The 13,327-nt window shown below is 42.2% G+C and overlaps 1 protein-coding gene across 10 annotated transcripts; it reads left to right on the top strand.

Annotated features, from left to right (window-relative positions):
• Nucleotides 1–57: 57 nt before the first annotated feature.
• On the top strand, nucleotides 58–13,095 carry LOC111603788 (gastrula zinc finger protein XlCGF57.1). Of its 10 annotated transcripts, none has more exons than XM_030224367.1 (9): nucleotides 58–354; nucleotides 3,205–3,346; nucleotides 4,981–5,088; nucleotides 5,180–6,528; nucleotides 8,556–8,723; nucleotides 10,026–10,196; nucleotides 10,281–10,766; nucleotides 11,489–11,701; nucleotides 11,804–13,095. In XM_030224367.1, the coding sequence occupies exons 4-9, from the start codon at nucleotides 5,415–5,417 to the stop codon at nucleotides 12,448–12,450; spliced, it is 2,799 nt and encodes a 932-aa protein (XP_030080227.1). In that variant the 5' UTR covers nucleotides 58–354; nucleotides 3,205–3,346; nucleotides 4,981–5,088; nucleotides 5,180–5,414; the 3' UTR covers nucleotides 12,451–13,095. The 10 variants fall into 10 exon arrangements, with proteins under 10 accessions (XP_030080227.1, XP_030080226.1, XP_023177301.1 ...); XM_030224366.1 differs by having other exon boundaries at nucleotides 5,180–6,612; XM_023321533.2 differs by having other exon boundaries at nucleotides 10,026–10,766.
• The last annotated feature ends 232 nt before the right edge of the window (nucleotides 13,096–13,327 follow it).

Genomic DNA, 13,327 nt, shown 5'->3' with positions numbered 1-13,327 from the left:
TTATTATCATGAAAGTACTATCGAAATAAAATGAACATACCAATATCGATATGCCGCTACTATACAATCATCCCTAATTCTACTCTCCTTACTCTTCATATTTTGTGCACAAAAAATGCACATATTTAAAAGGTAGAAAAATATGTGTAAATATAGTGCAAAATGTTCGCAAAAACAATATAACCAAAGTGCGTGCGGTATGAAAATTTGACGTTGTCGGTATTTGACTAGAGCGGCCATTAAAAAAGAATTGTAAGCGTCGCGGTCCGGGACGCCTGCTGCTGCAACATACACAAGCATGAAAAAGAGGAGTGGTGGCAAGTCAAAAGAACTTGGATTTCTGGTCTGACCGCTGTAAGTAAAATGTGCATATGCATGTGGATGCGTGTATGTGTGCGTATGAGTATTAAAATAAACTGGGAAATAAAATTTTGCCGTTTGTATGAAAAAGTATCAAATTGTTAAATTTTGATGCTGCCATATTTCAACATACAATTTTTACCGCCTTTTTATACTAAAGCACTAGCTCCCGGAAAGCAGCGCACGGCCAGTCAACGCTAGTCAATAAGAACAACGCAATCACACACCAACGCAAACACAACACACAGATACGCCACAATGTTTCTGTACCTCTCTCTCTCTCTTTCGCTGGTTCTCCCACGAGAAACAGAAACACCGAACACGAAACAAGAGCTCTTCACGAATACACTAGGTAGGGCAGTTCAAAACTATTTTAAATTAGAACCACTATAAGAGCAAACCTTTTAAATTGTCTTCAAGTTTTCCATATGTTCCTATAGAAATGCACTTTTTTTATAATACATAATTATTTTCAAATAATTTTATAAATTGATTCCATTTAACTGTACAAAATGAAAAAATTAGCTTTACTTTTATATTTGAAATTTGAAATTTCAGATTGATATTTATTTTTATAATTGCTTATCGGTTCAGACCTGTTAGTAGAGTTATTAAAATCTAAATGTTAGCCTTAAAAAGTTTCGTTCTTTGCAACGTGGTATGATAACTGCTTGTGCTCACTGTGTATTCGTGCAGGGCACGAAACGAACGCGCCTCACGAAGAACTTTACATCGCGCTTCTGCTTCTGCTGCCTCCGCGTCTCATTCAATTTTCAGTTTGCTTTGCTCTGTACACCGTACACCACCGCCTCTCACCCGCGCGGCGTTTTGATTTTTCTACTACTGTTGCTGCTGTGCTGCCAAAGTTTTTTCCACACACACGCACCGCCACCAGTACAATCAAGTAATTTTTCATACATACATACATATAATGGCGTCATAAGAACATATTTTAGCGAATGTTAATGCAAAAATGCAAACAAGTAATTGGCGGGGGGGCGGGAGACTTTGTAGTGAAAAGTGCTCCTGGAAGTGAGTGGAAAATAATCTGATTGGAAAAATAGTGTATATTTGTGAAATTCTAATACAATATTATCAAATGACTGCGGTCGACATCAGTGTGTGTGCGAGAGTGTGAGCGACATATGCATGATTATGTGTGTGTGCGTTTGAATGAGATACGTGAGCTGCTGTATGCATATGTATTGTATCTATGAGACCGTATGTGTGTGTTCGTAATAAATATACATATAAAGACACACACATCGAGTTCCCATTAACGTCATCATCGTGTCATTTTCTTGTTTGCAAGGCGGCACAGGGTTGCATTTTTGAAAAATGAATTTTTCGTATTAATAAATGCAAATGCAAGTGAACTTTGATTGTGTATGTGCATATATGACATTTAAATATCTTTGTGGGGATTACATTTTTAGATTTTGGGTTACCATATGTTTCATTAAAGTAAGGTTTTGGACCATCGGTCCAGTATACTTTACAGTTTTTTTCGGATTGAGTTTCCGTTTTTTTTCGTTTTTATATTTTATTAAACAATTATGAAATGCACACTAATTGGCTGTAATGAAAATACATATGTATCGCTCTCTCGTTTGCCTCTCCCTGCTCAGCAAAAATTGAGCGACAACCAAACAAAATTAAAAATAAAAAGCCGAGAGACGAGGCAACGGCAGAAATAATTATAACTATGTATAACTCGAGTTCGGCATAGAATGTGGGCAAAACGCAAAACTTGTATGCGCCGCCTGTACTGTTCGCTCTTCGCTTCGGTTCGCTCGTTGCGCGCCCGCCTTAGCTTTCATTTTTTTCTCGTTTTGCTTGTGCCAGCCTTTTTCGCTTTATTTTGTACTTACGCTTTGCGATTCAATTCGTTTTTATTGGTTTTCCGCTTTAGGCGGTTGGAATTGAACGTAGCGTCGTCGTGCAAATCGTCAGAGGGGTGTGTATGGGGAAACGGGGAGCGTTGTCGTTCAATGAATAATGAGAGGCAATGTAAGTGTGAGAGTGAGAGGCAGCAGCAGCGTTTGCAAGAGCGAGAGCGGCAGCGAACGTTGTGTGAGCGGACAACGAAACAACAAATAAAGCAAAGCATAAAAGTGCACAAAGCAAGGAAGAAGAGACAAGGGCCAGGTCACACAGCAAAGAGACGACCGCAGGCCGAGAAACCAGTGAGAGAGGGAAAAAGAGAAGAAAATACAACTTCTTTTCATTTTTTTGTTGGCATAACAGCCAAAAGCGAACTGAAGCAGAGAACTTCAACATTTAGAAGACGGACAATGCACGCACATACCGCAATAGATATAGCATATACATATATACATACATACTTATAAACATGTATAGCAACATACGTACATTGATAGATACGTACTTAATACACAATTAATTCGATATGAGTGAGGTGGAATATATATTGAATTAATTATATATAGATATGAACCATATAATAATGATATATCTTCTTAAATATTTACGTGAGCTCTAATTTCAAATAGTTGTCTGTTGCCCCCTGCCGTTAATTGTGACGCAGCTTTCAACTGTATGCTTGCAAAAGCACATACACACACACATACGCATGCACATGAACTTATATGTACACAACTGTCGTATGTGTGTTTTTGCATATTGACTGCAAATAATTTTCACTTGATTTGCTTTTGCTGCCTTCCCTGGTTTTTGGTCTTCGGTGCGCGCTAGCGGAGAACGTTAATAGTGGGAAGGGGGGTGCAACTGTACCGCGCGGTCCGTTTGATTATTTCGCGTAAACATAAACACAAAACAAACTGTTGCTCACCGCTGCTGTTATCGTTGCCTCTCTTTTTACAGGTGGCCCGAACGTAACGAAATACTGATTGAAAGTGCATTAAGCGAGGTAGCCGGTTAACTGTAAAATTCATTTAATATGTAAGTTCTGCTCCTGGTGAGACAGAAGGGCGGCAATTAAAGTCACAGCGAAATATTGCATAAGGTAAGTGAAATTGGCGCTGCGCTAAATAAAATTAGCTATAACAACTTAACTTTATAAATTGTAATCTAATAAGAATATTTAATAAGTAACTGGTTTTAAATAGTGCTATAATTAACTAATTTTTTATTTAAACATGTTGGACACTCTTGGATTAAAGAAGTCCTCAAAAATAAATATAAATGTCTAAGAGTTTTCAATATAAGTATTTATCATTTATTAGTTTATTACTTCCTAATTTAAATTCCAATTCGAATCTATTTCTTCTAATATTTTGCTGTTGAACTTCATTAGAATTTTTTCGTGGCCGCACCGCCCATTTTCCCAGGGCCAGGCAGCAAAAACTGGAGTTACATACAATAATATATGTATGTGTTTATGTATAACATACATACTATGTATGCATGTGTATGTATTCCTACCTCACCACATAAAAAGTGGCGCCCTTTTTGTGTTACATGAACTCTCCCACACCCCGTTCTTTCTCTTGCATATTTGTATTGTCTTTGTGTGTCGTCTGCTCGTCTGCTTAGCTGAATTATTTGCTGGGCCAGTAAAAACAATCAAATGGAAAGACGCAAAGAGAAAAAGAGAGAGAGAGTGAGAGAACACAGCTTTGGGAGAGGGGAGTTTTGCTGCTTAAGCGCTTACTACAGCTCAGGACCTATGCAAACAATGGGCTCTCCGCAACCCGCTGTTTATCCAACCCCCACTCATGCGCGCGCGCTTCGTTTCTCTCTTTTTGCCGCTCACTTATTTAACCCCCCGCAGGCATCTATAGTTTTTCTTGCACACACACAAACACTCAAACACTTACGCTCCAAAGCGCGTTGTCTTTAATCGATTTGTACTTCTTGATATTTACATCAGCCACCTGCCTCCTCTCACACTTGCACACACACGCACACACTCACACTGTAGCTCTCATACTCTCCATGCGCGCTCTCAACATTTCTATCAAATGCTTGCATTCTCTGATTGGATATCTAAATCCTGAATCCTGCTAAAACGAGGCATATCGACGGAGCCCACTTCACACCCATCACCATCACCAGCTCCACTCCCTTTTCTCATTTCTTTGCATCTACACTTCGTTCTCTACGTGTGTGCTTGTGTTTGTGCGTGTGTGTGCGTATGTTTTACTTTTACAATTTATATAAAGTTATTTCAATGTGTGCACAGAAGAACGCTCCTTTTTGAGCTTTGAAACTCTACTTTACTAATGGGAAATTTATATCATTTTGTCATCACAAAATCAATAAGTGGTCAACAGCATTTTTGAACATCTTCACACATAAGGAGATTTAGGGTCTGATGTAAATAGCAGTGTGAGTGTGCGTGCGTGTGCGTCGAGATGTTTGTGTGTACGTACGGTACTCAACTGTACTTCCAGGTCTCATTGAAGGGTTAACGTTCGCTAGCCATCAATGCACCAGTTAAACATTAGTACAATTTACAATAATCTCGTTGAATATTACTATTAACTGAGACGTCTGGTCAATTGTCAGTATTGAAGTCAATTATTTTTATTTAAGTAACTTAATCTTGATTTAAAATATAGATATAATCAGTATATATTTTTACTTTATATTACTTTCCCCTTCTCACTGATCTCTACAATATTTTCTTACTTTCAGGTGAAACATCAGAACTCAGCCAGCAATCGGGAATACCAAATATACCAATAAGAGTAGATGGGCATATCCTAGAACAATAGAGGAGGAAGAAGAAGAATATTCTACATGGTAATTTGGCCCAGCGCTCCTCCTCCTTTGATCGCCGCAATTGTCCATTTTCAATAACCAGAGTCAACAAATTCCACTTGACTTTTTGTAGCCACGACGGCCAGCGAAAGCAGTCGACAGCAGCAACAACAACAACAACATCAACAACATTATGTAGGCTGCATCAACAACCGATTCAACTGCAGCAACAACAACCACAATAACAACAACCACAATTCAAGAAGCAGCAGTACCAACAACAACCAAACACGCAAAGAAACAAGATACAAGAAATAAAGCAAAGTCCAACAAGAGACAGGCAAAATTCCGTGTTGAGTCCACTCTAAATGCAGCACGTGAGCGCTGCCAGTTCGGCACCTTCGGTGGTTTCAGCACCGGTGGTGACCACTGGCGGTGGCACCACCATCACCTTGGGCGGACCGCCGCCATTGCCCGGCAACAAGTCAGATCATAAAGAGGACGGCAGCAAGCCGCCACACGGCATTGAAATGTATAAAGTGAACATTGAGGATATATCGCAGTTATTTACATACCACGAGGTATTTGGAAAAATCCATGGCGATGTGGTGAATCATGTGGCGGCGGCGCATGGCAGTCAGTTGCCACCGCCGCAATTGCCACCGCCTCCGCCATTACCGCCACAGACGACGCATTCGGCTAGCGCAGCTGCAGCTGCAGCGGCGGTGTCCACAAATAATGCAGCCGTCGCTGCTGTAATGGCATCAGCCAATGCAGCAGCCGCGGCTGCAGCGGCCGCATCGGCTGCGGCCACGGCCCAACAGCAACAGCAGCAGCAACAGCAACAGCAAGCCCCAGCGACAAGCACAAATGCTGGAACACAGCAAGGCAGCGCCACGGTGACCACAACTAGCTCCTCCGGCAGCAACGGGGGGAATGGGGGAAACAACAATGCGACAACGACGACGACGGGTGAGTTGCTAATGCCGAAAATGGAGGGCGGCATCCATGGCGTTGATGGGCAATCGAGCGTTGCGTTGGCGCCAGATGGCACGCCCATAGCAACTGGGACGCATGTGTGCGACATTTGTGGCAAGATGTTCCAATTTCGCTATCAGCTAATTGTGCACCGTCGCTACCACAGCGAGCGCAAGCCGTTTATGTGTCAGGTATGCGGTCAGGGTTTTACCACATCGCAGGATTTGACCAGGCATGGCAAGATCCATATTGGCGGTCCCATGTTCACTTGCATTGTCTGCTTCAATGTGTTTGCCAATAATACGAGTCTGGAGCGCCATATGAAACGGCATTCAACGGACAAGCCATTCGCCTGCACCATTTGCCAAAAGACTTTCGCACGCAAAGAGCATCTGGACAATCATTTTCGTTCGCATACGGGCGAAACGCCGTTCCGTTGCCAGTACTGCGCCAAGACGTTTACGCGCAAGGAGCACATGGTCAATCATGTGCGCAAACACACGGGTGAGACGCCACATCGTTGCGATATTTGTAAGAAGTCCTTCACGCGCAAGGAACACTATGTTAACCACTACATGTGGCACACTGGTGAGTGTGATTTGGTGACCGGGGGCGGACAATGCGAGCGGCGAGCGCCACGACCACAAAAAAAACCAATTACCAATTACCAATTACAAAAAAAAAACAGCAGAAAAGCAAAAAATTATAATAATTAATATCAAAAAAAAAAAGAAACAAAGAATATTCATATCCAAATCAAAAACCGATACTAAATCAAATTCCAGTAGAGTACAAAATCAACTACAGATAATATCAACAGCCATCACATCACACCAACCAAATCAAAATCAATCAATTGATCAATCAAATCAATCAATCAATCAATCAAGTAACCGCAACTCATCGTGCGTACTTCCTACCGTCTGCTTCCTTCCTTTCACTGTCTCTACACTGCTTGTGCTTCCTATATATAAGCCTACTTATATGTAGCCCTTCAGCTTCCCTGCATTTGTACTCACAAACCTCACTCACACACACTCACAAAACGAACCTTTTTGCCTGCTTCCAAAAAGTACACTAAAGAGCTGCATAACTATCGATAGTAAACTTACTTTTTCAAATATTCATAACGATTTTTTGTAGTCTCATTTAAAGATAAACAATATCATTTTGAAAGGGGTTTAAATTTTTCAATTTTGAGAAACTTTCAAATGCAGTTGAGAAAAGTGACTAAATTTAATATTTTTCCGAAATATTGGTTTCTATACATATCGATCATCGATCATCGATCATCGATTATTGATCATTTGTGCTTATGGTAAAAAACAAAAAAGAAAAAGAAAAAAATTAACGACATATGTACGGCATGACAGACTAAATAGAATGGTTCAATCAATTTAAGTTTCTTCAAATTTTTAGATCATTCGTTCAATCATTGCTGTCGATTGCTGTTAAGCTCAGTACAACTGCATCTCGTGTCAATACTCGCTCATACCGCTCATAACAATCCTACCCCCCAAGCCAACATCACACATACACACACACACTCTCATAATCACACTCACAAATCACATTCATTCACTCATCAATCCAATCCACTCCTACTGCCGCAACCCGTTGGGATCGTCATCCGCATTTCCTATTCGTGTAGTTTGCCTGTGCTCCATTACCTTACTCTCCCATATTGTCAACGCTCTCTCGCTCTCGCTCTCTTTCTCTCTGCTGTACAGGGTGCTTAAAATAAAGAACCGTTCGTTGTTGCTGCTTGTCGATTGCCAACGTCCTGTGCCTGTGCCTACGGCGTTAATTGTGCGACAGAAAACACACACACACACAGAAACTCTTTACACCTAGTGGGCTGAAGAGATTCGTATTTCACTGAAACACCCATTCACACACATACAAATACACATGCATCTAGCTTAGGGATTTAGCTTGGCGTCGAACACGGCTTCATTCAAGAGACGAACTTAACGTTCACGCACACATCAGCATCAGCATAGCTTTGAATGGAAGTGCCATTAGGGGTACTCTGTATTGCAAATATGAAATATAAATGGCATATTTCATCTCCAGCTCGAATTGAGTGACAGGCACACACGCACACATTCACACTTGCACAAACAAACAACATGCTCATACACACATACGCTTCACATGAGACCAACAACACCACGCCCACCGCCCATGCGCCACCCACTAAGCCGAGCCTCCGTTCGCTTCGTTCGAACCCAACGCAAGCCACGGCCAGTTTCACACACACATAGCGGTGCCGGGGGTTTCTTTTAAATATTTGATTTTATATTTTGTTTATATTTTTTATATTGTTTTCAATAATTTTGATAATGATTTTTTTTTAATATATTGTATTTTGGCGGGTCCATTTGAAATTTGCAAGAAATGCGTAGAGAATAATACAAAGAAATGATCGCGTTAAAAGAAGATAAATGTTTAAAATGCTTGCGCTAACCAGAAAAAAACTCCCCACCCTATACTTTCTGTTCTCTGTTCTGTGTACCACCAATAAACAGGTCAAACACCGCATCAGTGCGATGTCTGCGGCAAGAAATACACGCGCAAGGAGCACCTAGCCAACCATATGCGCTCCCACACCAACGAGACGCCGTTCCGTTGCGAAATCTGCGGCAAGAGCTTTAGCCGCAAGGAGCACTTCACCAATCACATACTCTGGCATACAGGTAAAGAGACAAAACAGAACCAACCAACCAACCAACCAAGCAACAACTCAACGCATTGCCTCGACCACAATACACACATAGAAACACTCGCCAAACCAAGCCCAAAAACTGCCAAATTTCATACAGCTCCATCAGGGTCCAAACTGGACCCTGGCGATATGCCCCCAGGCTCACAATCCAAAACACAACCACAAACACATGCGCGTTTGGTGCACGAGCAGCGATAACGAACTTTAAGGGATGCGCTTTAATGTATCAATTGAAAATCACAATTCAAATAATGTACAAAATTAGAATAATATTTATTTATCGCATAGAACTTTATCATTAACGATTTGAGCTATCTGTGAAAATGTGATCACAATGAATATTATGTAATTTAGTTCGAAAACTAGACAAATTTATTGTCGATTATAGTAATTGAAGTTTTAGATTAAGACGAACAGTTTATTTAATTTGCCTATATCAGCACAGAGTTGAGTTCAAATCAATGCGAAATGTTCTATTTAATGATTCTCAATTGCCTTAATCAAAATGAAAACTAAACTTATTTTTATTGTCAATCAAAAGACGTATTCCTTAAATGTAAATAATATCATTATTATAATATGATTGCATTACGTAACGTCTGTTTACTCAGTTACCAGTTAACCAATGCAAAGTTTAAGATTTGAATTTATTAGTATTGATTGAAGTCCAATTTATAGTGAATGTGATAAGCAAAGATATTATGATTCACTTAAAAGAACATAGTCATTCCAAAAAAAAAAAAGGATTTATACATAGAGCAGTAAAATCAATGCATGAAATTCATAAGAATTTAAAAGAAGAATTTCATTGTCAACATTTGATCCATGCCAATTCAGTTTCTGGCTACAAAATGATTCAAATTGAACTTTATTAAATTAGTTCTTACTTGGCAGACTCTAATTGTTTAATTACATGTATACAAACAATGACTGAATCGAAGTTGCTTATAGAACTTAACTATATTATGTATTATAATGCCAGGCATTAGCATTCAGTTGTTGTAATTTGCGCACTCTTAATCTGAATCTGATAGCAAAGTTAAGCCAGTCGAACACACTCAGACACTGATTCATAAACAAACAAACTGATATCGTATGAAGCAGACGTCTTACTGAAATATGAATACGCCCAATTGGAAGCAAATCAATAATTGAACAATGACATGGACTGGCAACCGAACCGAGAACATAGTAATTGCATAATTCTGGATTGGTTGTGAATGATTTCTAATCTGTAATGTTATTGTACGACTCTTACCTTTTACCACGCAAGCAGGTGAGACGCCACATCGGTGCGACTTCTGCTCCAAGACGTTTACGCGCAAGGAGCATTTGTTAAATCACGTGCGCCAGCACACGGGAGAGTCGCCGCATCGCTGCTCCTACTGCATGAAGACGTTCACGCGCAAGGAGCACCTGGTGAATCATATACGCCAGCACACGGGTGAGACACCGTTCAAGTGCACGTACTGCACGAAAGCGTTCACACGCAAAGATCACATGGTTAATCATGTACGGCAACATACAGGCGAATCGCCGCACAAGTGCACATACTGCACCAAGACGTTTACGCGCAAGGAGCATTTGACGAATCATGTCCGCCAGCACACGGGCGATTCGCCGCATCGTTGCAGCTACTGCAAGAAGACGTTTACCCGCAAGGAGCATTTGACGAATCATGTGCGCCTGCACACTGGAGATTCGCCGCACAAATGCGAATACTGCCAGAAGACGTTCACGCGCAAGGAGCATCTCAATAATCACATGCGCCAGCACTCCAGCGACAATCCCCATTGCTGCAATGTGTGCAACAAGCCCTTCACACGCAAGGAGCACTTGATCAATCATATGTCTCGCTGTCACACCGGCGATCGTCCCTTCACCTGTGAGACGTGCGGCAAGTCGTTCCCCCTCAAGGGCAATCTCCTGTTCCATCAGCGCAGCCACACCAAGGGCCAGGAATGCGAGCGTCCATTTGCCTGCGAGAAGTGCCCCAAGAATTTCATATGCAAAGGTGAGTTGGTCCTTGTGCAGCAGAGTGTAGCACGCGAGACGTGGCGTCAGCATAGTAGTCATCCCAATCCAGCCGTATATCTGCTAACAGATCAACCAACCAAACCATCAATCCCCATCCTGAACTACAGTGCAGCGAATAGTTAGGCACAAATTGTTTTTATTTTGTATGAAATGTTAAATGAGAACTATTTATTTTATTTAACAATTATCTAAGATTTTTCTTTGTTTTATTTAAACAATTTATGCTCAGATCAGATATGATAAATCGATCATATTTCAGTCACTTTTAAATATTTTATTAATTCATTTTATCAACAATTTGGAAGGCTTTAACAATTGATTTGATTTTAAGACGTGTTCTAAGTAAGCGGAAAGAATATTTAATTTGATATGTATCTTATTATTTTTTAGTTAATATTTATTTGATTTTGATAGATCGAATCGTAACTGAATTCACAGCCAACAATATTCGCTGCACTGTGCAATTGGTTGAGTTGCCCTTTGACCCCTTTTAACCTTAATTAAAGAACAACAAAAAAGTAAGATAAACGCACGCCCGCCCGCCCGCTCGCTCGCCTTAGTTTGGCTCGGAGTGGCTGTGACTTGTCAGCTGCCCAAGTCGGATGAGCCGCCGACGTCCTTGGTTTTATTTTTGTCGAAATTCGATCTACCCTTGTCGGCAGAGATATCTTCATGTCGCTTCCATTGTCCGTTTCGCAGGTCACTTGGTCTCGCACATGCGCTCCCATTCGGGCGAGAAACCGCACGCGTGCACACTGTGCAGCAAGGCTTTCGTCGAGCGCGGCAATTTGAAGCGCCACATGAAGATGAATCACCCGGATGCTATGATGCCGCCACCACCCGTGCATCCGCATCCGCAAATACCGGCTGGTGTGCTGACCCAAGTCAAGCAGGAAGTGAAACCGATCATAAGTGAGTCGGACACAGAACACACAACAGCAAGACACGCCACGCGACTGTGTCTGCGCTCGTCCAGTTCAATTGCCAAACTGACCGCCTCTTCCCCCTTTGCAGTTCCCCATCATTCGGCGACGACCACCATGCACACCATACAGCAGATAACAGCGGGCGCTGCAGCGGCCGGCGCTGGTGCCGTCCAGCTGACGCCCGGTCTGGTGCCGCTCGTCACCAGCACGCTCATCTCCCATAATGCCCAGCAGTCGCAGAAGCAACAGCAGCAGGTTGCTGCTGCAGTAGCTGCCCAGCAGCAGGCGGCAGCAGCAGCCGCCGCCCAACAGCAAGCAGCAGCAGCGGCTCAGCAGCAAGCGGCGGCGGCAGCAGCGCACCAGCAGCATCAGCAACAGGTGGCCGCACAGCAACAACAACAACAGCAGCAGGCAGCAGTTGCTGCACATCAACAGCAGCAACAGCAACTGCAGCAGCAGCAGTTGTTGCAATTGTCCATACAGCAGGCGGCGCATCATCATCAGCAACAGCAGCAGCAGCATCAACAGCAGCAACAACAGCAGCAACAACAACAACAGCAGCAGCATCATCCACAGCAACAGTCGCATCCGCAGGCGCCGCCACAGCAGCAGCAGCAACAGCCACCGCCACAGGTGCCCATTGCATTGATAAGTGATCCAAGCGCGCTGGCCCGTGCCGCTATGCAGTTGCAGCATCTGCCCACAAATGTGGAGCAGCATCCGGTGGTTTACTAACAGTAGCCCCTCCTGCATGGCTACCCGACGACGGCGGCGGCCACAACAACAGCCACAACACAATGGTGAAGCACACAAAATCCGGCGGCCAATCGAAGTAACTGAAGGCAACAGCTAAAATACATCAGACAGCAGAGCAAAATCCCTCACATCCACATAAGCAGCTAGTTATATATATATATGTGTATATATATATACATCATATACATTTATATAGTTTATAGTTCCGCGCGCTGGTTACGCCTTGAACCCGATAGTATGTCTCCCTATCTGTATCCAACTCTCCGATCAGGCGCCCGCTTGCGCAACGTGCAATACAAGAAAAACAAACATCTCATAGTTTCCCTTCATTGTTCTCTAACCGATCTTGTTAGGCGCTAAGCGTCTATATATAATAAATATTTCTCACGTCCCTGTTACATTTATGAAATGTACGCGTAACAAAGGCGCTGGACTTGGCAGTTAGCTGTGCTACCGGCCAAATTAATGAGAGAGAGTTCATCAATGGGTTCAACAAGTTGTAATCAGATCTTATACTCGTTCACGAAGTGAAAAATAATATATTGGCTCTGTGCAATAACCGTCTTATTGTCTGCCGGTCTGAAATTTCATTTTTGCTTATATATCCTGATAGAAATATAAAGCTTATATAGCTAAGTCCATTGGAAGCCAAGCAAATCAGGCAAAAGTATATGTTCCACAGTTACAGAACAAGGAAACCCTAGTTTTGCAGGCGAACCACTTTTAACCTTCCCTGATAGTATCTAATGAAGCATGTGGTTCGCCTATCTCATTTTAAGATAACTGTTTCTGATCGTGAACGAGTATTATGCAGTCGGTTGCGCCCGACTGCAACGTTTTTAATTGTTTTTTATTA

The sequence above is a fragment of the Drosophila hydei genome, unplaced genomic scaffold (genome assembly GCF_003285905.1).
Source record: "Drosophila hydei strain 15085-1641.00,03,60 unplaced genomic scaffold, DhydRS2 tig00008114-arrow-pilon, whole genome shotgun sequence".
Taxonomy (NCBI): Eukaryota; Metazoa; Arthropoda; class Insecta; order Diptera; family Drosophilidae; genus Drosophila; species Drosophila hydei.
The sequence above is the reverse complement of the archived record's forward strand: the minus strand, read 5'-3'. Positions and strand labels throughout refer to the sequence as shown.

Coding starts and splice junctions, on each gene's coding strand:
- LOC111603788 (XM_023321529.2), top strand. CDS start 5,415: ATGCAGCACGTGAGCGCTGCCAGTTCGGCACCTTCGGTGGTTTCAGCA. Junction 6,613..8,555: donor CCACTACATGTGGCACACTG/GTGAGTGTGATT, acceptor ACCAATAAACAG/GTCAAACACCGCATCAGTGC. Junction 8,724..10,025: donor TCACATACTCTGGCATACAG/GTAAAGAGACAA, acceptor TTACCACGCAAG/CAGGTGAGACGCCACATCGG.